This window comes from Geotrypetes seraphini, chromosome 6 (assembly GCF_902459505.1).
Source record: "Geotrypetes seraphini chromosome 6, aGeoSer1.1, whole genome shotgun sequence".
NCBI classification, from domain to species: Eukaryota; Metazoa; Chordata; class Amphibia; order Gymnophiona; family Dermophiidae; genus Geotrypetes; species Geotrypetes seraphini.
In genome coordinates this window covers 11,396,994-11,422,273 of record NC_047089.1, presented here as the reverse complement: position 1 = coordinate 11,422,273, position 25,280 = coordinate 11,396,994, and the positions used below count along the sequence as shown (strand labels likewise).

Sequence of the window (25,280 nt, the reverse complement as noted above, 5' to 3'; positions counted from 1 at the left end):
GGGCATCCGTGGAAAATCAGGGGCGGGAAAATGCATGGCGACACCAGGAAATACTTCTTCACCGAAAGGGTGGTTGATCGCTGGAATAGTCTTCCACTACAGGTAATTGAGGCCAGTAGCGTGCCTGATTTTAAGACAAAATGGGATCGTCACGTGGGATCTCTTCACAGAGAAAGGTAGGGGAGGGTCATCTGTGTGGGCAGACTGGATGGGCCATTGCCCTTATCTGCCGTCATATTCTATGTTAATACCATTTAGTATAAGGCGGGGCTGGCTCAAGAGATTACGATGCCCCGGTCTATGCCCTGACCCCTCTTCCGACCAGTTCCCTCCTCTTTCCTCTGACACTACCATCTGCTCCTGGCAGGATGCAGCTTTACTGGTTAGCTGCCGCGAAGAGGGAGAGTCAGTGTCAAATCAGTAATATCAGTGAAGGAAGGAAGTGCTACGCTTCCCTCCTCTGATGCCGACACTGGCTCTCCAACCTCATGTCAGCTGGCTTACGAGGCCACTGGACAGCATCATCAAAAGGAGGAGGCGGAGAGTGTTCAAGATGCATGGTAGCTTAACTTATGGGCTGGTCCTTTACTTGTGTTTGTCTGTAAAAATAAAGTTAGTTATAGGCCGGTGATGTCATTGCCCCAGGTGTTTGGTGCCCTGGGCCAGAGCCTAACTTGGTCCATAGGTTAAGCCGGCCCTAGTACAAGGGCCCCTAAACAAACTGTGAATCAAAAAACTGTTGAATGATGTGTGAAAAGGAAACTTTATGCCATTCTAAACTGATCGGCAGCCCACTGAAATAAGCAGAGCTGCTCACATGTTGTGAAGTGAATGGCACTTGATAGTTGGTAAAAAAAAGTACTTTGGGTGGAATTGTTAAATAACTTGTTCACTTTTATAACATATGATGTAGAAAGCTTATAAAGATATAAATCTAATGACAAACAAGCAGATATCACCTTCCTTCTACACGGAAGTTGTAACAAAATCTTGCTTAGAAAGAAAACTATTAACAGCCGCTTACTGAGCAACCAAAGACATGAGTTAGGAGATGCCTTCCACCTGTTCCATCATTTCAGCCTTGGCAGCAAACACATCAGCCAACATGTGCTTTGGGATTTCCGAGCCCCTCACTTTCAACGTGTAGCAGGCATTCTCTACTTTGGCCAGACTCTGTTTTAATGTATACAGTTTCCTTGAAATCTCATAGGGTCCGGTGTTTCCAATGTATGAGAATCCGTCATAAATCTGTCGTAAGAACTGGCTCAGGTCAAAAGGCGTATCGATGTCGCCGTTTCCAATGCTGCCGATACACAGACGCATCAGCTCTCCTGTGAGATCAGCCACTCCGAGGAGGTAGTCCACAGGGGTGATCGCCAGGCTCCAAGGATGTTGCTTTTGCTTGTCATTCCCATCGGCTGATGACTTTTCAGACACATTGTGTGAATCCTGATATAAACAAAACACCCCCCATATGGGTTAAAATATATTGAACCAACAACACCATGCTAGAAATCTATTCTGCAAACCACAGTTCAGAAATCGGACAATGGCCGATCTTAATACCTTAGAACTTCAATAAATCGTTTATAATACTGTTTCTGAGGTGCTTAATTCTCTTACACCATCAACTTTACCATATCCTTTTTATGTGATAGTAATGCCAAAGACCTCAGAAACACCCCTCCTCCGTCCCATTACAGGTCATGTTTTCCAGGGAGCACCATGTGTTAAATCCTCACTGGTCTAGGCTCAATTTTCTTAATTTTTAATCTTTAAATGAACTCTGTCATTTTATGTTTTGTACTTATCTTAATAATAGTCAAACTTTTCTCAATTCAGTGACTAAGCAGTTGGACCCAACATGTTTTGCCTTTGCTTCGTCAGGGATCCACACTACGTAGCCACTACAGTAAGGAGTATTACAATTGAGATGGGTATGTGTGGTTTGTACTATAGTAAGGAGAAATTAGGTTCTTACCTGCTAATTTACTTTCTTTTAGCTTCTCCAGACCAGTAGAGGTTAACTTTACGAATGGGTATATATCTAATCATGACCAGCAGGTGGAGACTGAAAACAAAACTTTGGGACAGTATATACTATCCTCCCTTCTCTATTTCCCTCAGTCTGCCGAATAGCCAAGCAGAACCAAGAACTGGAAAACAGGAAGAAAACAATACTCCGAACAGGAGTAACAAATAACATACCCAAATGCTGTTGGAAAATGCAGAGGAGAAATACCCGAAGGAAAATGTCCCCACAGCTCGCCAGCTAAGCCAGCCGAGCCACAGCCGCTGTTCTTTAATTCTCCCCGGCCCTAGAAAAATACTAGAACCCGCAGCAAAAAACAAAAACTGCCCGCGAAAACAGCCCCAACAACAACAACAACAACAGACAGGGTGGGGACCTCTACTGGTCTGGAGAAGCTAAAAGAAAGTAAATTAGCAGGTAAGAACCTAATTTCTCCTTCTTTAGCACTCTCCAGACCAGTAGAGGTTAACTTTACGAATGGGACGTACCAAAGCAGTCCCTCTCACGGGCGGGACCCCCGAAGGGCCGATACCAGAACACGCTCACCGAACACCGCGTCCCGACGCGCCTGAACATCTACCCGATAATGTCTAACAAAAGAATACAAGGAGGACCAAACCGCAGCCTTACAAATATCCACCGGAGGCACGAGCGACGACTCAGCCCAAGAAGCCGCCTGACCCCGAGTGGAATGAGCCTTGAGAAACTCCGGAACAGGCTGCTGTTTCAGAAGATAAGCGGAAGCAATCGTCTCCTTGATCCAGCGCGCAATAGTAGCCTTAGAAGCGCCAGCTCCCCGACGAGGACCAGCCAGGAGGACAAAGAGATGATCGGACTTCCGGAATTCCTGGGTCCGCTGCACATCAGAGCGAAGGACCCGACCGACATCCAACTTGCGCAGCTGCCGTTGCTCAGAAGAGCCCTCCCGACCACCCAAGACCGGGAGAACCACCGATTGATTGACATGAAAAGGAGAAACAACCTTCGGCAGAAAGGAAGGAACAGGCCGCAAGACGACCCGCTCCCTAGACAACTCCAAGAAGGGAGCCCTACAAGAGAAAGCCTGCAGCTCAGAAATACGCCTAGCAGAAGTAATGGCCACCAAAAAGACCGCCTTCAAAGTAAGGTCCTTCAAAGAACAGTCGTCCAAGGGCTCGAAAGGCGGGCGCACCAAAACAGAGAGAACCAGATTAAGATCCCAAGAGGGAACCGAGGGCCGTAGGGGAGGCCTAAGCAACTTGGCCGCCCGCAGAAACCGAATCACATCAGGAAGAGCCGATAAACGCTGACCTGACACCAACCCTCGAAAGGTCGACAGGGCCGCAAGATGAACCCGGAGAGAAGACCAAGCCAGGCCTCTATCCAGGCCATCCTGCAAGAACTCTAGAATGTTAGGCAGAGAAGCGCGAAAAGAGGTCACTCCCCGCGCCCGACACCATTCCTCAAAGAGACGCCAAACCCGCACATAAGCCCGAGAGGTAGAAAGCCTCCGGGACCCCAACAGTGTAGCGATCACCTTGTCTGAATATCCCTTCTTGCTAAGGCGACCCCTTTCAAGAGCCACGCCGTAAGACAGAAGAGAGACGGGTCGAACAAGGGAATGGGACCCTGCATCAGAAGGTCGTCCGAGAGAGGCAGAGGAAGAGGAACCGCCACCAGGTGCCTCACCAGATCCGCATACCACGGACGTCGAGGCCAATCCGGAGCCACCAGCACCACCAAACCCGGATGGTGAACAATGCGAAGAAGCACTCTGCCCACCAGCGGCCAAGGAGGGAACACAGACAACAGCCCCTCCGTTGGCCACGGCTGGACCAGAGCATCCAGACCCTCGGCCAGCCCTTCCCTGCGACGACTGAAGAAGCGGGGCACTTTGGCGTTGCCACTCGTGGCCATCAGGTCCATCAGGGGCTGCCCCCAATCTTGCACTATCAACCGAAACGCTCCGGCGCCGAGAAACCACTCTCCTGGATCCAGGAAGTGACGACTGAGGAAGTCTGCCTGAACATTTTCTACCCCGGCTATATGAGAAGCCGAGAGGTCCAGAAGATGGGACTCCGCCCAAACCATGAGCCGAGCCGCCTCCTGCGCCACAGGAGTGCTCTTGGTGCCCCCTGACGATTGACATAAGCCACCGCCGTGGCATTGTCCGACAGGACTCTGACCGACTTGCCCAGCAAAAGGGAGTGGAAAGCTAACAGCGCCAGCCTGACCGCTCTGGTCTCCAACTCGTTGATCGACCAGGAGGCCTCCTCCGCGGACCAGGTGCCCCGAGCTGAGTGGCCCATAAACTGAGCCCCCCAACCGAGGAGACTCGCATCCGTAAGGAGCACCGTCCACTGCGGGAGATCCAGACCCACCCCCTGAACCAGGTGAGGGGTCCGGAGCCACCAGCGCAGACTGCAGCGCGCCAAGCCTCGCAGGGGAACCGGAACATCCAAATCTTGCCTCCGGGGAGACCACCTCCGGAGCAGAGCATACTGAAGAGGACGCATGTGGGCCCGCGCCCACCTCACCACGTCCAGGGACGCCGCCATTGACCCCAGGACTTGGAGGAAATCTCGCGCCCGAGGACCCCGGGACGCCAAAAGCAGGCGAATCTGAGATTGCAATTTGCTCACCCGGGCCTCTGGAAGGAAGACCTTCCCCAAGGAGATGTCGAACATAACCCCAAGGCACTCCAGACGCTGAGCCGGGACCAACCGACTCTTGGAAAGGTTGACCACCCAGCCCAGCGACCGGAGAAACTCCACCACCCGAGCCGTAACCCGGGAGCTCTCCTGCAACGACTTTGCCCGAATCAACCAGTCGTCCAGGTAGGGGTGAACCAGGATGCCCACCGACCGCAAGGCTGCCGCGACGACCACCATTACCGTGGTGAACGTCCGAGGAGCCGTGGCCAGACCAAAGGGAAGCGCACAGAACTGAAAGTGCCGCCCCAAGATCGCAAAGCGAAGGAAGTGCTGATGAGAGGCCCGAATTGGAACCTGCAAGTAGGCCTCCGTCAGATCGAGAGACGTAAGAAACTCCCCCGGCTGAACCGCCAGAATGACCGACCGCAGCGTTTCCATGCGGAAAGACGGAATCTTGAGAGCTCTGTTGACCCCTTTCAAATCCAGGATGGGCCGAAAGGTCCCCTCCTTTATGGCCACCACAAAGTAAATGGAGTACCTGCCGGTGCCCCACTCCGTAGGGGACACCGGCACCACTGCCTCGAGATCTAGCAAACGCTGAAGGGTCTGACGAAAAGCCTGCGTCTTCCATGGAGTCTGACATGGAGAAGCGAGGAAAAGGTCCGGCAGAGAGCGGGTAAACTCCAGAGCGTAACCGTCCCGCACCACCTCAAGGACCCACTGATCGGACGCGATCTCGGCCCATTTGGGGAAAAATTTGCGCAGCCGGGCCCCCACCGGAACCAAAGGGGGCGCCGGCAAGGAGTCATTGCGCAGGACGGGAAGCGGGGGAACCGGCGGAGGGATTCCCTGCCCCCCGACGGGCCCCCCGAAAGGGCTGCATGCGCTGGAAGAACCGACCCCGGGAAAAACCCTGAGCCGGGAAAGAAGCAGCCCCACGCCCCGGGCGATACTTGCGAAATTCCCGCAAACGCCCCCGGGCAGCCCCACACCTAGACGCAGGGCGGGCACGGTCCTCAGGCAGACGGGGCACCTTCGAGTCCGTCAGAGTCTGAATCAACTCATCTAATTCCTCTCCAAACAAAAAGACCCCCTAAAGGGAACTTTAGTAAACTTAGCTTTGGACGCAGAATCCGCCGCCCAAGCGCGCAGCCACAAAATACGCCGCGCGGCCATGCCATAGACTTAGCCGAAATCCGCACCAAGTCATAAAGAGCATCTGAGAGGAACGAGGCAGCCATCGCAATCTTCGCTACCTCCTGATCCACTAGAGACCAGTCATCAGACTCCCGATCCAGGACACGCTCAGCCCACCGAAACACGGCGCGAGCGACTAGCTCCCCACAAACAGCCGCCTGGACCCCAAAGGCAGAGACATCAAAATCATACTTAAGAAGAGTCTCTAACGCACGCGCCTCCGAGACCCTAAGAGCAGAACCGTCCATAACAGGCACGGTATGCCGCTTAGGAAGTGCCGAGACCACCGCGTTCCCCATTGGCGAAATTAAGGTAGCCCTACCTCCCTCCGGGACGGGATACCCAAGAGCCAAGGCGCACACCAAACGAAACTGCGCCCATAGGCCACTGCGCCAACACAAAATCCCGCAAATCCTGACGCACAGGAAAAGAGCGGGAACCAGGACAGACCCCCTGAAGCAGAGGGGCCCCCATACGCGGGGTCTCCGGCGGCGCCACTGCAAAAATGCAGCACCAAGGAGACCTGCTACACAGGTCTAAAAGCTCATCCCTCTGAATAAAAAAGCGCACCACGGACGCATCTGCTCTGGAAGACGGGAAACCCGCCGCCCCGCTGCCAACAGGCGTCCCCTCTAGAGGATCCTGGAAGCCCGCCAAAGCAGCCAGGTCCTCAACCAGGCCAACACGCTCCTCCGCCCACCAATTCGCAATCCAAGCCCCCCCGCGGGCGCTTGGATGAGGGAGGAGGAAGAGGGGACGCCAAACGAAAAGAGGGAGGCAAAGCCATAGGGGGCGCGGAGGGAAACCCCCCCCGAAACCCCCCAGGCGCACGTGGGACCCCCAAAAGTCCGCACAAAGAAAGAAAATAAATTGGGGGCAAAAAACCCCTGGGGGTCCCCAGGGACTCCCTGCCCCAGCAGGGGTCCATGCTGAAACCTGCCCCTGTGTTCGCCATACAGGGGGAAGGTCACCTGAGGTTGCAGACAAAATGGAGGGGCCAGACAAAGAAAATGGCGAAGTTCCCGCCAAAAATGCTCCCTCCATGGCCTGTAGCGGCTGAGAAGACTGAACAGTCTCAGCCGCTAAGACAGGCAAGTCGGCATCAGCTGTCAAAAAATCAGCTGAGAGGGAATCCTTCGGGGAATCCCTCCGTGGGCGGTTGTGGAAGACCGGGCTTCCCCACTGCTCCAAGCCGACTCGCGAGGCACCATCGGCGGGGAGCTCTGGGCGCCTGCAGCCGCTGCCGACGGAGCTCCACCACCTCACCGACCCAAACCGCCGAGTTCAGGCCGGCCGCGAGTGCCTCGCGGCTGGACTAAAATTGTGGCCTACTCCCCCGGAGAAGGGCACAATTGCTCCAGACGCGACCTAGCTATAAAAAAGTGCTGGTTACATGAAAAAATACAGTAAAATACAGTTTTCTTAAAGGGAAACAACCCTTCAGACCAGCACTACCTCAGGATTTTTTATTTATTTTTTTTTTTTTTACAGAACAGACTCCACAGGCTCTCGAAGCAATATGCCTTGCTTGACTTAGGGGGCAAGGCTTACTGCTGAGGCTCCTCTAAAAAAATGTGGGGAGGTGGAGGAAGTGGGGGGAGGGACCCCGCTCGTGACCCGCCGGGTTTGACACCCCCGAGGTCGGACGGACCCCCAAACAGGGCCCGACCAAGCTCCGTCCGGCCAAAAACAGGGACAATAAACCCCTAAACAAATTCCAACAGCCCTACCAAGAGAGATGGGTACAGATCACTCAACACCTGCTGGAGACTGAAAGAAGACTGAGGGAAATAGAGAAGGGAGGATAGTATATACTGTCCCAAAGTTTTGTTTTCAGTCTCCACCTGCTGGTCATGATTAGATATATACCCATTCGTAAAGTTAACCTCTATTGGTCTGGAGAGTGCTAAAGAATGGGAATATATTTAAGAGATTTTAATTACTGTGGCATGATTTTTTATAGTGTGGTAAAGTTGATGGTGTAAGAGAATTAAGCACCTTAGAAACGAAGAAATCTATTCTGAGCATTACCACAAAAAAGTGTAAGACCTCAAAATGTACTCATAACTGCTATAAGAATCGGAAAACAATCCACTGAGAGAGAGATTTATATTAGTGTATCTTTTTGTCATGCCTGAGAAACACAGGTGTTATGAATAATTCAAATGACAATTCAAGCAATTTTTTCAAATGAAAATGAGGAGACCGTGTGGTGCAGTGGTTAAAGCTTTAGCCTCAGCACCCTGAGGTTGTGGGTTCAAACCCACACTGCTCCTTGTGACCCTGGACAAGTCACTTAATCCCCCCATTGCCCCAGGTACATTAGATAGACTGTGAGCTCACCAGGACAGACAGGGAAAATGCTTGAGTACCTGAATAAATTCAAGTAAACCGTTCTGAGCTCCCCTGGGAGAACGGTATACACAATTGAATAAATAAATAAATCAATAAATGTTAAACGATAGTGGTCATCAATGCTTCCGCTAAGCTGTTAAGTCCTCCACCTCCACTCGAAGGCGTTTCTTATGTTTCCATATCATATTTTCAGTAGTAAGGACAAGCAAGCCCTGCAGGACTCCAGGGACTCAATCTGTCCCTAGCGATTGAAAACACAGTATTGAACCATCACACCCCACTGGCAGCAATGCGGTTGGCAGAATTCCACACAACTTAGAGGGCCCATTTCTGGTTGTGTACATTTTCATACTTACTGCATAACTGTGAGCTTACTATAGTGATTGCTGCAGTTCATTAATAATTAGAATAATTCCCCAGTTAAGACTTCTAACTTTGACTTGAAAATATACCATTTGTTTAACTTAAAAAGAAATGACCAGTTCTGGCTTAGGCTTATATTTACTTTCAGATGAGGATAAAACATACACATTTATATACTAGTTAATATATTGCAAATTACAAAAGTAGCTACGCGATCAACAATAAAATCAAAATAAATCAAATATAATGGGTTGAAAAAGGAAGACACAGAAGGGTCCTAGATTCCATTCTGTTCTCGCTTATGCTCTAGAACGGTTTTGAATTGGGTTTGCTCCTGAAGAAGAATGAAAGGGAAATGGAAAACCTCTGCAGAGCTTTGCATGACCAATCTTGCATGAAACTGCTTCCTCAGTCCAAGCACTGAATTTATATTTAAAAGTTAAGTACAATACTATCAGTATCGAGCAAAGTCTGAGGATATGAACAAATATGTTTATTAAAACTTTCTATACTGCTTAAGCTACAAATAAGAACAAAGCGGTTTACAAAATACTTTTGAGTGGAAAAGAACAGGTACAGGTGGATCAATTTTTCACTCCCTCAAAAATGACAAAGACTAGGGGACACACGATGAAGTCACAGGGAAATACTTTTAAAACCAATAGGAGGAAAAAAAAATTTCACTCAGAGAATAGTTAAGCTCTGGAACGCGTTGCCAGAGGATGTGTTAAGAGCGGACAGCGTAGCTGGTTTAAGAAAGGTTTGGACAATTTCCTGGAGGAAAAGTCCATAGTCTGTTATTGAGAAAGACATGGGGGAAGCCACTGCCCTGGATCGGTAGCATGGAATGTTACTACTCCTTGGGTTTTGGCCAGGTACTAGGGACCTGGATTGGCCACCATCAGAATGGACTACTGGGTTTGATGGACCCTTGGTCTGAGCCAGTAAGGCTATTCTTATGTTCTTATAGTAATAAAAGAACTCCATTAAAAACAGGAAAGATAATTCAAACACACCAGATAAAATATAAATTCACATGTAGAACATACAAAGGAATTTAGTCAGCTTAGATAAGAAAGCTAATCGAAAATAATGCGTTTTTAAATTCTTTTTAAATCTTAATAAAGATTCTTCTTTCCTTGATTCCAAAAGTAAACTATTCCATAAAACTGGGACTAGGTAAAAGAATGCACAATTTCTAGTAAATGCCAAATGAGCCTTAGAAATATGAGGTAAGGCTACTCTATTATAATCTAAAGATCTTAATAATCAGTGAGGAGCGTAAAACAATACTAACAACCATTAAAAAAAAAACCCCAACTTTTAAGAAGTGACATCCCCTCCTCCCTCTTGTTACTTCCTATCCTTCTTCCCCTCCTTTTATTTTTATTTCCACATTGTAATTAAAACTTCCCTATATAATAACTTTGTAAAGATATGGGGGCCATTGGCAAAGTATTGCAATGAATAGTCATCAGTTCTTTTCTTTTCCTTTTCTTTCTTAGCTGTATTTAGCACACTCAAGGGGGAGGGTGGAGTTGGGGAGTAATTTTACAAGATATGTTATAATATGGTATATAACATGTGTATATGGGGTTATTACACTATTAGATTTTATGTGTTAGATATTATAGTGCTATACTGGAATTACTTGTATGATGTATTTTTGTGCACTTGTTGTTTTGATTTGAAAATGAATAAAGAATTTAAAAAAAACAAAAAAAAAACTTCCCTATCCCCTAGCACCTTTCGTCTCTAATAAGTCTTAATTTGTCTTAGTTCTAGATTTACCCTCCTTTTATTTTATTTCAACCAAATCTTAGATTTTTCTAATTTTTAATATTGTAAACCGTCCAGATACATGTGATGGTCGATATATCAAGACATAAATAAACTTGAAACTTGTTATAACTTATACAGACAGAGCTTTATGAGCTAACATCAATACCGTAAGAAAAACCAAAAAAAGTAAAACATATATAGGAGAAGGTTTTTATGACTGATAATGGCTCTTAAATTTGGTAATTAGGCCAGAACTTTCTTAGCCTATTGCCAGGAGCCCTTGAAGTCTTTTCTTCCCTCCAATATTTAATCTATTAGTGGTGAGCCACGTTTGTTGTTTGGGAAGTCATTTCAGACTAAGTTCTTTAGCAGGAATATCAAACCTTCAAAAATCTGATAAAATTAATGTTGGCTTCCCACAAGCCACTTAAAACTCTGTATTTTAAAAAGTCTCATATCTAGTCACTCAAGCTTGCTGAAATCTGGGGCATGCATGCCTCACATTAACGCCGCAGAGCTTATGAGATTTTGCTTGCTTATTTCTTTAGCTACATTAAGCTCCTTTAATTCCTCAACTTTCAATCCAAAGAACATTTCCTGGTCATCACTGCACTGAAAGGACCTTGAGATAAGCCTTCACATCTTGTCTCCTCAGACAATTTTAACCCCCCCCAACCCAGTTTTGTATTACATATTTTTCAAGATTCTGAGGCCATTATGTTGCATGCTTTCATAAATTAGAATGGCTCTATTAAATAAAGCCAATTTGTATTTTACTTCAAAAAAAAAAAAAAAAAAAGCTCTGTTCTTGGGTGCCTGGTTTATTTTAGGGAGGGCTTCTTAGTGATCGGTGCAGGGATGCAGGAAAGAGAGAAGTTGGGTAGAGAAGGGAAGGCAAATTCATTTTGGAGTTAGTTCATGCTTTTATTTTTTTTTTTTTTTGCAATTGTTTATTTATAACCAAAAATGCACACCAACTCAGCATCACAGTACCAAAACAGTACAGGCAATACAATCAAACAAGCAAAAATCCCCTGGAAACAACCCCCCCTCCCCCCCCCCTGTAACAGCATACCACACCCATCATCCCCTTTAAACCAAAAATCATCCCCACAGGCGTCATAGCACCCTAGGAAAAGGAAGGATAAAAAGTACAGAATCAACTCAAAACTCCACCATAAAAAGAAAAAGTCAGCTGAAAGCAGCACTCCCCCCATCCCTGGTCTCCACCTCAAGGTATCTCCCCCAAATATCATAATATTGCTGCCACTGCCGAGTCAACAGGGCCGAAAGCCTGTATTTTTCACAGACCCAGCCCAATTTATCTTTCATAAGAGGCAGTGTAGGCAAAATCGTGCTACGCCAAATGCGAGCCACAGTCAACCTGGCCGCTGTGAAAGCCAACCGTGCCAGTCTATCCTGGGTATCATCAGCACCTCCCGTGGGAAACCCCAATAACGCTACCTCCGCTCTCCTTTGGAGGGGCACCTGAAGAAGCGCCCCCACATACTGAAACACCTGACTCCAAAAATCGTGAAGTGAAGGGCAGCTCCACCACATACGAAAAAAGGTTCCCCGCTGCCCACATCCCCTCCAGCACAAGGCTGATCCTTGAACCGACATCTTACTCAGCTGAACCGGGGTCATGTACCAGCGAACCAACATTTTAAGAGCATTCTCCACCAGTACAGGAGCCACTGCTATATGATGTATCCTAAGTGATATAGTTTCCCATAAGGCCTCATCAAACACCTGCCCCAAGTCCCGTTCCCATGCCACCAAATATGTAGGTTTCCGGGCCCCATCCTGATGCACCCACTTGTACAACATAGTAATGCAGCCTCTGCGCACTGGGGACCCCAGCAACTGCTCAAAGGCAGAACAAGTATAAACCGCGGCATCATCCCGTTTAGCCCTCTGCAGATAACTTTTCACCTGGAGATAGGGGAAGAGGTCCCTATAATAGTTCATGCTTTTTTTAGTTATCAGGATCTGAGGAGAGAGAGAAGGAAATGGGGGTGAAGAAAGGGATCAAATCACAGGGGGGGAAGGGGAGAGAAATCAAAAGGTGACATCAGATGCTGGGAAGGAGCTAGTGATAGACTGCCAGAAAAAAGGGAGAGAAGAGGCTGGTAGTTTGACAGAGCCACAGAGGAGATGGAGCGCTGCAAGCAGGCAATGAAAAGAACACTTTCTTTTGGCCCTAAAAATCACTCATCATTCAGGACTACTGTTGCTAAATTAACCTCTGGACAATAAAACAAACAGCGCATAGAGTACTAGAGTGCTTATAATTAATGAATGCATCCATACAATAAAGGGCTGATATGCAGTTGACAGCGCTCAGTGTTTTGCTGACTGCTGCCGGCGCCAAGGCCTAAAATTCAATCCTGGGCCATGTCTGGGCTCCAGTGTTGAATTTCTGGGGTTCTGGAGCTAGCTAAGCCACAGCTCGTTAAGGGTGATATGGTGAACCAAATAAAGGTAGGGCAGACTTAAGTGCTGAATATCAGGAAACAACAACTTATGGTGTTCAGTCGTTTTATTGCACAACAAAGACTCCATGCGATCGTGTTTCGGCCTCAGGAATCTGAATGTTGATGAAGTGATTGATATATAGATTATCATAAGCGATCAATACCTGTGTTGTAATGTAAGAAATTACTTTCTGTCTGCTGACCATAAGGGTGTCAACCAAAAAAAATATTTTGATGCTCGGCAGCAGGAAACGCAAATCTCATGTTGCAACGTATGTGGTCTGCTGTCAATGCAAAAACTCATATTTTAAAAGACCAAAAGGAATGCTCATGGTAATTGTTGATGTTGTCCAGATCTCGCCACATCTGGGTAGATAGAACCAACGTTTCAGCCATCATGCTGTAGCTTTCTTCAGGGTATGCTGTGAGGTCTGCAGTTTGTCTTTATATATAGTGAGTCCACTGACCTATTAAGAACAGGGAGGTCCGTTGGTCATGAATTTGAATTTTGGCAGGAAATTTCAAGTGTGACGGAAAAGTTTGTCAGAGATTTGAATTTTGTTGGGAAAGTTCATTGGTAACACTTCCCTGCCAGAATTTAAAATTGTGTCCAATGGACATTCCCGCCAAAATTCAAATCTGTGACCAACAAACTTTCCCGCCACATTTCAAATTTGTGAGCCATGAACTTTCCCGCCAAAATTCAAATCTGTGACCAACAAACTTTCCCGCCACATTTCAAATTTGTGAGCCATGAACTTTCCCGCCAAAATTCAAATTCATGACCAATGAACCACCTGTTCTCAATCAGATCAGTGGACTCACCATATATAAAGACAAACGGAAGACCTCAAAGCATACTCTGAAGAAAGCCACAGCATGATGGCTGAAACGTTGGTTATACCAAACCAGATGCGGCGAGACCCGGACAGCAGCAACAATCATGACGCCAGCCACGGAAGCCTAAGAGAATGAATGCTAGTGGTGTTCCATTCAATGGCTACTCTTGCAACACTGCTTGGAGCTAAGAGGAGCAAAAATATTCTTACTGCCTTTAACTCGTGCTGGTCATCCTCGGAGGTAAAAACCAGCTGCTTGTTGATTTCTTCAATATTCATGAGAGTATGTGTTTTGATGAAATACTGGAAAGTGACAGCCTCCACATATTCTTGAAGTCCTGTGTACACACAAAATAAGGAAAATAACTCTACTTAGCGCAGAAATAAGATTCTAATTTCAGAAATGTTGTTTATGGAATAGCATGAGTCGGACATGTTATTTTATTTATTTATTCAATTTTCTATACCGTTCTTCCAAGGGAGCTCAGAACGGTTTACATTAATTTATTCAGGTCCTCAAGCATTTTCCCGTGTGTCCTGGTGGGCTCACAATCTATCTAATGTACCTAGGGCAATGGGGGGATTAAGTGACTTGTTCAGGGTCACAAGGAGCAGCGTGGGGCTGAGGCTGTAGCTTTAACCACTGCGCCACACTGCAACCCTATAAGCTAAATCTCAACAGACTGCCCAACTAGGAGACCACAGCCTTTTAACATGTAAATGTAAAATTGAACCAAAAGCATTCTTTTCCTGAGCTATGACTGAATCTGACTGCTCAGCCTCCGTTTACTTGGAAAACCTTCCCAGAAAGCAAGACCTGGGGACATCAATGTCAAGAGCAGGCTTCTCAAGCCAGCCTTCGATCCCCTGGCATATTTTAGCCTCCATGTTAATATACTCTGGCCAGGGAAATACAGATGATAATTATCAAAAAGCTGTTTTGGATAGGCACACCTGAACTTTTCTAGAAGCTATGTTTGATGCCCACTGCAGCTTATGGCCCTCAGCAAGTTACTTAATCCTTCATTGCCCCAGGTTTTAAAAAAAAAAAAAACCCTCAATTTGTGAGACCACAAGGGACAAAAAAAAGTACCTGTTTATAATATGTAAGCTGCATTGGTTTTACTAAAGAAATGGAAATTATACAAACTTTATTAAAATATGAGAGCCATTAGCATTGTTTTATCATGATTAAATACCATGTTTTTCTGTGAATGATACACCATTTTATAGTAGAATGGGGGTGGGAGGATATTGGAAAGTTATATGGAAAATTAATATCAGGGTGGGAGGGAAGGGGGGTGGAGAGATTATTATTTTATTTTATGTAAAGACATTGCTGATAAGATTTTCAAGTGATTTGTTAATTGTTGCTCTGATTATTGTACACTTGTTGAAAGATGAGAAAATAAATAAAGAATTTAAAGGTTTTACTAAAGAAAAAACATCAAGAATATAATCAAAAAATAATAACTTTGAAACCCATCTGTGTGGCAATAATTGCACATCCATTCTGACTAATCTTAAGTGATAAAAACAGGAAAATTTGTCAGAAGGCAGTTTGGATTTAAAGAAATGTTTTACAAAGCCACAATAGCGGCTGTCGCTGCAGTAACTGTAGAGATTTAATGGGCTTTGCGGCTTTTGCCTTGCGGCAGCCGTCACCATAGTTTTGTAAAGGGGGTGGGTAAATCATCTATAAAAATCAATGAAGTGGGGTTGCATATTAGATTTTATCTAAGCCATCAAAGCTTCTTTAGCAACCTTAACCAAAGTAAAGCTCATTTTCCTTGTTTAGAAGAGGCTGGCATCCAACGTTTCTTCTTCCGTTGCTTCCCTATTGCAACCTTACTCTATTTAAATGGGGAGAACAGGGTGGAGAACTTGGTATTTCAACCCCATCACACCACAGGATTCTGTCCCCAAATGCTTCAGGTCTCTGCTGTGAGGCTTTCCTGGGCATTAGTCAGTCACTTCTTGCAGATCTAGTCACAAATCAGTTGAGAAACCAGATATCTCCCAACACAAATCAGATTATCTTCCAATTGGGGGTTATTTTAAGTCATTTTAGAGCCTATGTGGCCATGTACAAGTGTAAAAAAAGTTTCTATAAAATTAGATCAGGTGTAAAAGTATGCGTGTTGACAAACTTCTTCTGCGCTTTAGTAAAAGGGGGGGATAGTTAAGTAGGTAAACTCATTTAATCTCCCTTCAGTGGGTAATTTTTTTAAGGGGGGGAAGAGAAGGGAGAAATATATGTGTAGAGGAAGGGGATATGCCACAAAAAGAGACTAAAAAAATGTTACTTCAATACTGCATTCAGAAAAAGCTTGAAGGCATATTTGTTTTTGCTGAGATATAACTTAAGCGTTGTGATACACCCATACACTTTAGGTGATTTTTCTGTTTTTACTACTGCTGATATATGCTGTGTTAATTTTAACACTGTTGTTTCTGCTGTTCTGTTTTTATTTTTTCTGATGTTTGGATGTCTTATAATGATGGTTTATATTAAAAAAAACCCATACACATTAGAACTTATCTAGAATCATAAGATATTGAAAAAATATATAGACTGCACTAAATAAATACATTTCTGGCTTTTTTTTTTAGCAGATTGTATTACTTTGGGAGATAGTTATTGTCATGATTTAAATTTGATGGTCACTGTTTATAATTGTTTGGGGATTTTGTGCTTTGTATTGTTAATGGACCAATAGCCTGTTACTGTAACTTGTTATATCGTCAATAAAGATATATCTGGAAATAAAAACACTTAAATCAACTTTCAAAATGTGCCTTAGCATTGTATTGTCTCACACACTCCTGCATTTTGTTCATTTTTGATGGAATTTTAAGGAAGATGCATCCGAAATTCAACTTCCCAAGTGCTGAAGGCATTTCCGATCCAACATCCAATCACACCCTTAAGAGACAATGGAGTGAATCTAAATCGTATCAAGTACTGCCCTCTTATTGTCATGTGATATCTTGGGCATCCTGATACAGTAATGTAACTTAAACATATGATGTAACAGTCTTTATTGTAGGGCCTTCTTAAATATCCATTGCACAGATTAACATTAATGTAGAAGAGTGTTCTTTAACCACCAGTCCACAGAAAATTCCTGCCGCTCTGCGCAGGGCCGGCGAGATCGATGCGCTTAAATTTCCTGCCGGGTGTATAGCAATGCGGCACCAGTCTTGGCCTCCCCGACTGCTGTTCCACCCAGCCTCGGGCTCCAGGTGGTGCGCGGGGCCGGCATGTGGATTGGGGCCATTGGCAGCGTCTGGGCCTTCCCTCCGCGACGGTTTGCTTGTGCAGCAAGAGTCCACAAACGTGCGAGATGTGTGCAGGCACCCGGCGGTTGAGAGGGTGCGTCTGGGTGCAGCGGGATGAGCCCATGGTCTTTTGTGCTTTGCATTTGGAGGGTCCAATATATTACAAAATGTATTGTGTAAACATGAACACTCAAGGAAATTACACTCTTTTTGACACTAATGTAAATTTACAGAGGAATTTCTAGAATGAGGCATAGGTTGAAGGTGAAGGGATAGTTTCAAAAGTAACCTCAGAAAATACTTTTTCACAGAAAGGTTGGTTAATCAAGTTTCAAGTTTATTTAAAATTTGTTATACCATTTATCATAATTCTAAGCAGTGTACAGATCTAATAAAAGAACACAAGAGACTGACTAACATACAGGAGACAAAAGGTTAGGGGGAAAACCAGGGCTGTGGAGTCAGAGAGTCAGCGTTGGAGTCGGAGACAATTCTGGGTACCTGGAGTCAGAGTCGTGGATACCAGAAACTGAGGAGCTGGCGTCGAAGGATTTATCTACCGACTCCAAAGCCCTGGGGAGAACTCCACAAAATCAATAGGACAGCAAGATGGTTAGAGATAGAACAGTAGGGAGTGGGAATCCTGTCTGACATAGTCCATTAGTGAAAGAGAATCATGTTTCAAAAGCGTCTTTGAATAAAAAGGTCTTCAGTTTCGATTTGAAGCGTTCAAGTAGGGGTTCTCTTATGTGGATTGAGATAGAATTCCAGAGCCAGGGGGAAATTAGAGAGAATATAGAGGATCGAATAGAATCATAATTTATATGGCGTAATGAAGGGATCACTAATAGATGGTGGAATTGCGACTGAAGTGATCTTAAGGGGGTGTAAGGGATCAAAAGCCTATTAATGAATTCTGGGGCGTTGGTTGTTAAAGACTTAAAAGTGAGTAGTAATATTTTATAGGTGATTCTAAAGGAAATTGGGAGCCAGTGTGCTTTGATCAGTAGTGCTTGACCCGATGGAGGTGGTGTCGATGAAGAGTGTATCTGAATTCAAGACACCTGGGACAAGTACTTTGGATCTCTAAGGGAGAGGACAGGATAGTAGATGGCAAGGTTGGGTGCAGTAGTGTAATACCGGGGGGGGGGGGGGGTGAGGAGGTGGTCCCCCCCAGGTGCCATCTTCCTGAAAGCATGGCACACCTCCTCCTCTCTACACCCCCACCGGCCTTCCCCTGTACCTTTTTTTACTTCCCCGGCACGAGGTTGCTGCCCGTGTTGGCATTGGCACTCTCTCTGACGTCAAGGACCTGTGCCTAAGTGACATCAAAGGGCGAGCAGACACCGATGTAGGTATGCTGCTTGCGCCACAGAATTTAAAAAGGTAAGGGGAAAGGGAAGAGGGGGCGCATGCTCGGCAGGGGAAGGGGTGCCTCTCACCCTTACTGTGCCACTGGTTAGGAGTGTGTGGCGCAGTGGTTGGAGCTACAGCCTCGGCACCCTGGGGTTGTGGGTTCAAACCCCGTGCTGCTCCTGGGCAAGTCACTCAGTTCTCCATAGCCTCAGGTACGTTAGATAGATTGTGAGCCCACCGGGACAAGTAGGGAAAATGCTTGAGTACCTGATTGTAAACCGCTTAGATAACCTTGATAGGCGGTATATAAAATCCTAATAAAATAAAAAAACAAGGTCTCTATCTGTCCTCATATTTCGATGTTTTTACTTGTGTTTATGGTGGTGGGACCAAAGCTATGGAATTCATTACTATTAGATCTGCACCATGAGAACTGTTATTTAGACGTTAACAAGACACTGAAGACATAGGGCTCCTTTTACTAAGCTGCGATAGCGTTTTTAGCGCACGCACGCTACGCAGCTAGAACTAACACCAGCTCAATGCTGGCGATTGCGTCTAGTGCGCGCGCTAAAAACACTAGCGCAGCTTTGTAAAAGGAACCCATAGTTCTATAAATTAGGTTTCAGCTGATGAGGTTTTGATATGGTTTTATTAGCATTATGCTGAGAATTATTTAAAACTTCACAGGGAAGTGGAATTATGTTTATTGAGACAATTTCTGGTTAATTGTAGCTAATCTGATAACGGGCAGGATTTATTTGACTTGATTCATTTGTTAGATTCACTTTGAATTGTTTTCTCACACTTTTGGTTTGTTGGTGAGGTACAATGTCAAGCCTAGTCAAGTCATAATAACGTGAAAATCCTAACCCATAAATCTCTCATGCACTTACCTGGTGTAAAGGCTCTGTGATACTGATATATGTCTTCCCCCACCAGTTCCTGTGCTATTTGCTTAATCTTCTGTCGAATAACATCTAATTTACTTTCAGACTCAGTCAGTATCTCCTCCTTGTTTGGGGAACTAAGAGAAAACCAAAATGAGAAGTTGTCCAGATTGGTATATATCTAAACATGGCTGCTTTAAGAAACACCAGTGGCGTTCAAAGACCTCTGTCTTTCAACCAGTTCAATCAAATGAATTGCTGTCCGAATACTATCCATCACCTCCCTTGCAATACCTTACTCTCCTCCTCCTGAAGCCTCTCACTGACACTGTCTCTGCCACAGCTGTTCTGCTTTCTTTTGGGGCTTTGCCGCTCTCACTGACTAGGAGCCAAGTACAAACTTCTGAACTATTTATGTGAGACTGTGTGAAGGAGTGTGAACATTACGAGGCTCGAGTTCACTGAGAAAAGAAAAAAACGAAACAACTATTCCAGAGGCGGTATTGGCAGCAAGATACAGGAGAAGGGGGAGAGAGAGGAGTTCAGACTTGGAGGCAGTGGCGTAGCAAGAGAGGCGCCCGGGATGGTGGTGCCCCTCCCCCGATCCCCCCTTCTCTCTAGTTGTTCACCGCTGCAAGCAACAAGAACTTCAAGGTGCTCCTCGTGACCTTGTCGGCTCTCCCTCCGATGTCACTTCCTATGCGTGGCACCTGGAAGTGACATCAGCGGGAGAGTCAACGTGGTCACGAGGAGCACTTTGAAATTGTTGCGGCAGTGAACAACTAGAGCTATGGGCAATGTGAACATTTATTTTTTCCCTCAAAATGGGACAGGACCCCTCCGGACCCCAGCCGGTACCTTTTTTTTAAATCTCGGCAGCAGCCTCCTGTCCTGATGTCTACCACAGCAGCGCGCCTGTCTGGTCCCATGCTGCTCATACATTACATTACATACTATACATTCCAGTGTAACAACATCTTATAGGTCCTATTATTTTAAAGATAAAGGGAAGCACTCACATTTTCAGTGACATTAAACTATTCAGCTGCTAACCCCCCCCCAAACACAAGGTACTTAGTTGGCTTCCTCTCCATGTCCAGGAGGTCATACACATGCACACAAACAGCTCTAAGGGAAGCTTCACTGACCTTGTAATCCTATGAAGCAAGAAAATGGTCCGTTTACTCTCAATGGTTATATCACGGCCTAGCTTTACAAGTCGCTCATATCTGTCATATCTTGCATCAAGGTCATGTTGAAATGCTTGAAAAGAAGAAATACACAGACTGACAAAGAATATTTACACCACTTTAATATCATACATTATTGACAGGGATGGGTGCCCTAGGCGAACCTTTTGCTTCCCCTCCACAATTAACTTTCAGGCTCTTAGTCAACCCCCCCTCAATATTTTGATACTTAAACTCATCAATCATGATCATCAAAAACATCCTACAAAATTGCTGGTTAAAGTATGTTCTGATGTCATGCTGGGAGCCATTCTGGAACACTTTGACACCTAGAGCTCGAAGCCACTTGTTGAATGTTTGATCTCCACTGGTATATGACACACTGGATTGGAATATTTCTAGTATTTTGGGTGAATTATCATTTGAGGTGTGGGGGGGTGGGTTGGGGGGACGGGAGTGTTTCTGGTATGGACTGTTGTACTCATTTGGTATACAGGTATTGTATTCTGTGTTCTTGAGTTTTGCTCTGTTTTGAAAAATTAATAAAATATATTTCATTTAAAAAAAAAGTATGTTCTGATGGGTTTTTCCCTTTCTTGGGCTTTCTGGACCTATTGTTTTCCTTTGAATTAGCTGCTCTTTGCCCCTCTCAAGAAGCTGCTGTCCTTCGGTTGCACGGGCCCCGATTACTGGATTAATCCAACACGAATCAGTAAAGGTTAAGCCCCTGCATATAGATTTTACCAAGAGCTTCATAAACCTGCTACAGAATTCAGATTTTTTATTCATTCATTCTGTACTGACTATACCACTACATAGCATAGCGGTTTACAATCTAATTTACATTAAAAGATAAAGGAACCAGGGATTTCTCTGGGTCCTGTTATTTCTAATTCATTCCCCTAGCTCACCCTGCTTTCAAACGTTCATTTTTATGTTTTCAATGTAGCTTTATTATCTCACAAGGGAATACAATTAAGGCAGCAAATTCAATTTAAAGCCTTTTTAATCTTTTTAAATTTGTAAAATTATATTTGTAGAGGATAAGAAGTATGTAGGGGAGGGTACCCCCTCTGCCAAAAGCCCCACGGGATCTATGCCAAACAGCTTCATCAAGCAATGGCCCATGGACCAAGGCTCTGGGCTACAGAAAAGTAATAAATTCCTCCAGACTCAACTTGTAATCCAGCTCCTTGAATACCACAATAACCAGCCTCTAGGGAGCTAGGCTTGTTACCAGAAAATTCCTGCTGGAATAATCCAACCTGCACCATTTGCTAGAGGCAAAGAAATATTGCCAGAAACCTGCTGTACTGATGCTATCATTTGAATCTTCATCTTCTCTGCCTCCATGTGCTAGTGAGGCGACATAATCCCCTATTTGCACTGGTCTAGCAGGATAAGAAAAAATAAATAGTTTAATCTATTTTCCCCTGTGGCCTAGACCAGTGTTTCTCAACTTGGTCCTAGAGTACCTATCCACCATGAATATGCATGAAAGAAATTTGCATATAATGGAGGCAGTGTATGCAAATTTCTGTCATGCAAGGGGGTACTCCAGGACCAAGTTGAGAAACACTAGCCTAGACATTAGCGCAATGGGCAGACAACCAGGGAAACTAGGTTCAAATCCTACTATCCATTACTTACCTTATGACCTTAAGGCAACAGAACTGAGTCGCCGAAGTACTTAGACTTCAAATTCTTTGCAGCAAGAAATTACTGTAACTGAATTACTAATCGCCTTCAGCATTATGTAGAAAGCCAGGCGAAATAAACTCCCAAATTCTTACCAAGTGGTGACCTCTTATCATGAAGGGCCTCTTTTACAAAGCCATTTAGCACAAGCTGCTGCAGTAACTGCCCCGAAGCTCACAGGGATTTAAAGGACTTTGGGGCAGCCGCTAGTATGGCTTTGTAAAAGGAGGGGGAGGGGAGCAAGAGGGTGATGTATTTATAGTTTCCATTTATTTTTTTAAATCAAATATCAAAAATAAAATTTGGGTTTCCATTGTTTAAAAAAAATAAATAAAATCTTTACTTACATTTAAAAGCAATGAGCACCGATGATGACAACTCAACATTGCTATTTTTCTCACCTCTTTTTTGTGGGAAATTTTCATGTTTACGTTTCCTAAACCCACCTGAACCTAAGGGACAAAAGAAAACAGATCTTTAGGATTCTTAGGTTTCAATTCACTGGTCATCTGCTCCAGATTTCCCACCCATCTGCCCCGCACCCTCCAGCTACATTCCACAGCTCACTGTAATGACAGGAAATCTGCTAAATGATCAAGTCAAATGTGTAGTATGTACGAGACAAGCACAACAGTTAAAATGTTAAGGATCAACCCAATAGGTCAGTGGTTGTGAGATGGTGCTCAATTCCCAACCCCAGCTGCGGCCCCTCAGACTACTGCATTGACTGGGTTCTAAAGAAGGGAGGCGAAAAGAGGAGAAAAACCATACTCGGTTGTGTTTGAAGGTTTATGGCGCCCTTCCCCTGCCTTCATCTCCGCCCCCCCTTCCCTTGATCCTCTAGTTGTTTACTGCCGCGACCAACAACTTCAACATGCTCCTTGCGACCACGTCCTCTCCCTCTGACATCATTTCCTATGCACAGCACCTGGAAATGACATCAACAGGAGCAGACATGGTTATGAGGAGCATGTTGAAGTTGTTACTTGCGGCAGTGGAACGGAAGAGGGGGTGCGTGTGGAGGGGAGAGGAGTGGGGAAGACCTTTGATTGGGTATGATGTATGATAAGACAAAATAAACTAGTATTGTCTGAGCCAAATCTCTTTTTCAAGAAACCAGACTGATCTCTATGTATTAGAAAATGAGCAAGTTTAGCATAAACCTGCAATCAATATTTAAGAGAGATGGGATGATAATTTTGAACTAATTGTAGATTTCTGTTAGGTTTGAGTAAAACAACTACATTGGCTTCCAAGAAGCAGCCTAATTTGTCAAGATGAGTAAATAAGTTTTGATAATACATAGGTAAACATGTGGAAGAAGAACACTAGAATTTTTTTTTTATCAAATTCAATCAGGATACCGTCTGGTCCAGGTACTTTACCAGAAGCTAGATTGCAAATTGCAAGCAAAACTTATTTAATGGAAATATCTCTGTCTAGCACGGTGATGTTGTCACCATAATTTTTGTAAGTCAATACTAAAAAGTAAATCATGTATTTCAGTCATTAGAGGCAGAAGATTCTGAGGAGTAAAGATCAGTGTAGAAATCTTTGGCTTTTAAGATTTGTGGAGTAGAAATCTGAATATCACCTGATGAATTCTGGACAGAGGCTATCCACTGTTTGCTTACCTTTGAGATATGGATGAATGTCGATTTGAATGTTGTCATTTTTTAGATTACATCTATGTATTGATAATTTATGTATGTTTTATTCTGTATCTTGCCTAGGTATAGGCAGGATATAAATTTTAAAAATAAAATAAATATTGTTAAAAGTTTACCAACCTTGTTGGATTCTGAATAATAAGCAGAACTGTGATGAAAAGTAACAATAACCACCATGCTAGAAAACAAGCCATTGTATTCACGTGATGCTGTAAGCCCGGGCAGTCACAGCTGGCCTGAGCTCCCGGGCCCCGAGTCATCAATTTGCGATCGCGCGGCAGACCGGAGGGACTTGAACATCTCCCCGCCTCTGGTGTAACGTGGGCGGCGTATGGACCGCTATTTGGCGTCGCCGGCACACCCGATGGCCTCCCGATCCACGAAAAAGGATCGCGAACGCACGAGGCAGGGAGAAGAAAAGATGGCGGCCAGTCCTTCGGCGGCGGTGAGTCACCTCGCTCCTGAAGCACTGCAGGCTCTTACATCGGTGGTGACCTTAGCACTGCAGCCCAGCCTGGATCGCCTCTCTGAACAACTCCAGAGGCTGGAATCTAAAATTTCAGACACAGTGACCCGCACAACTGCCCTGGAAGCTCGGGTATCCGGAGTGGAAGATACCCAGGGGACCCAGTCCACTGAAATACAAGCTTTACTAGAATTAACCAGGAAACAGGGCGACCGCCTTGAAGATCTGGAGAATCGATCCCGGAGATCAAACCTGCGTTTTCTGGGATTCCCTGAAACCTTGGCGGGTCCGGTCCTACTGCCCACCATAGAAACCTGGCTAAAAGATACATTCCCTATGCGGGGAGACATGGGCCCCCTATGCCTAGAACGTGCCCATCGCATCGGTAGGGAGCAGACTGGGACCGGACGACCCCGCATGATCATAGTTAAAGTGCTTAATTACCATCATAAAGTGGAAATCCTTCGCCAATACAAACAGCAACGAGACCAGCTGAAATATGGAGAGGCTGAGATTCGAATTTTTCAGGATTACTCGGCTGCCTTAACCGAAAAGAGAAAATTATTTTACCCACTTTGTTCCACCTTGGCGGACAAAAAAGTGAGATTTATGTTTCTCTACCCAGCCATCTTGAAATTACATCATCAGGGTCAGTGGCACTCGTTTGACTCTTCAGCGGACGCAGCTACATACCTTAATACTAATCTGCTACCACCCCAAAGTCCAGATGGCTGAGAGGACCGTTCTTGGATATGCACTGCTGGTTTACCTTGATTGCTGTCAAGCAATTTGTTCACGGAAATCACTATTTGGACTTGCAATGTTTTGGAGTCATGGCACTCTGGTCTGTTGTTTGCACCTTGACTAGACTTCTTTTTTGGAGTTCTATGTGTTGTTTAATTAAGTCTACTATACACAGGTTAGGTTTGTACTTTCTGCTGGTAGCCATGTTTGGTACTTGTATTATTGAATGACTCGGGGCTCGGGGAGGCATCCTTCTCGTACCCTTACACACCTGCAGAATCACCTCTGGTGTTTCTGTTGATGTGT

General features: G+C 45.1%; 1 protein-coding gene across 3 annotated transcripts in view; it reads right to left on the bottom strand.

Moving 5' to 3' along the window:
* Window positions 1-868: 868 nt before the first annotated feature.
* TSNAX (translin associated factor X) overlaps window positions 869-25,280 on the bottom strand; it is a 37,038-nt gene continuing 12,626 nt past the window's right edge. The window contains exons 2-6 of one of the 3 annotated variants that reach the window (XM_033950345.1): window positions 22,442-22,546; window positions 20,355-20,469; window positions 19,213-19,343; window positions 13,892-14,016; window positions 869-1,449 (exon numbers count right to left, since the gene is read on the bottom strand). In XM_033950345.1, the coding sequence (XP_033806236.1) occupies window positions 1,045-1,449; window positions 13,892-14,016; window positions 19,213-19,343; window positions 20,355-20,469; window positions 22,442-22,546 (881 nt within the window). In that variant the 3' untranslated portion in view covers window positions 869-1,044. Of the gene's footprint in view, window positions 1,450-13,888; window positions 14,017-19,212; window positions 19,344-20,354; window positions 20,470-22,441; window positions 22,547-25,280 lie in introns of all 3 variants that reach the window. The other 2 variants (XM_033950346.1, XM_033950344.1) reach the window with 2 other exon arrangements.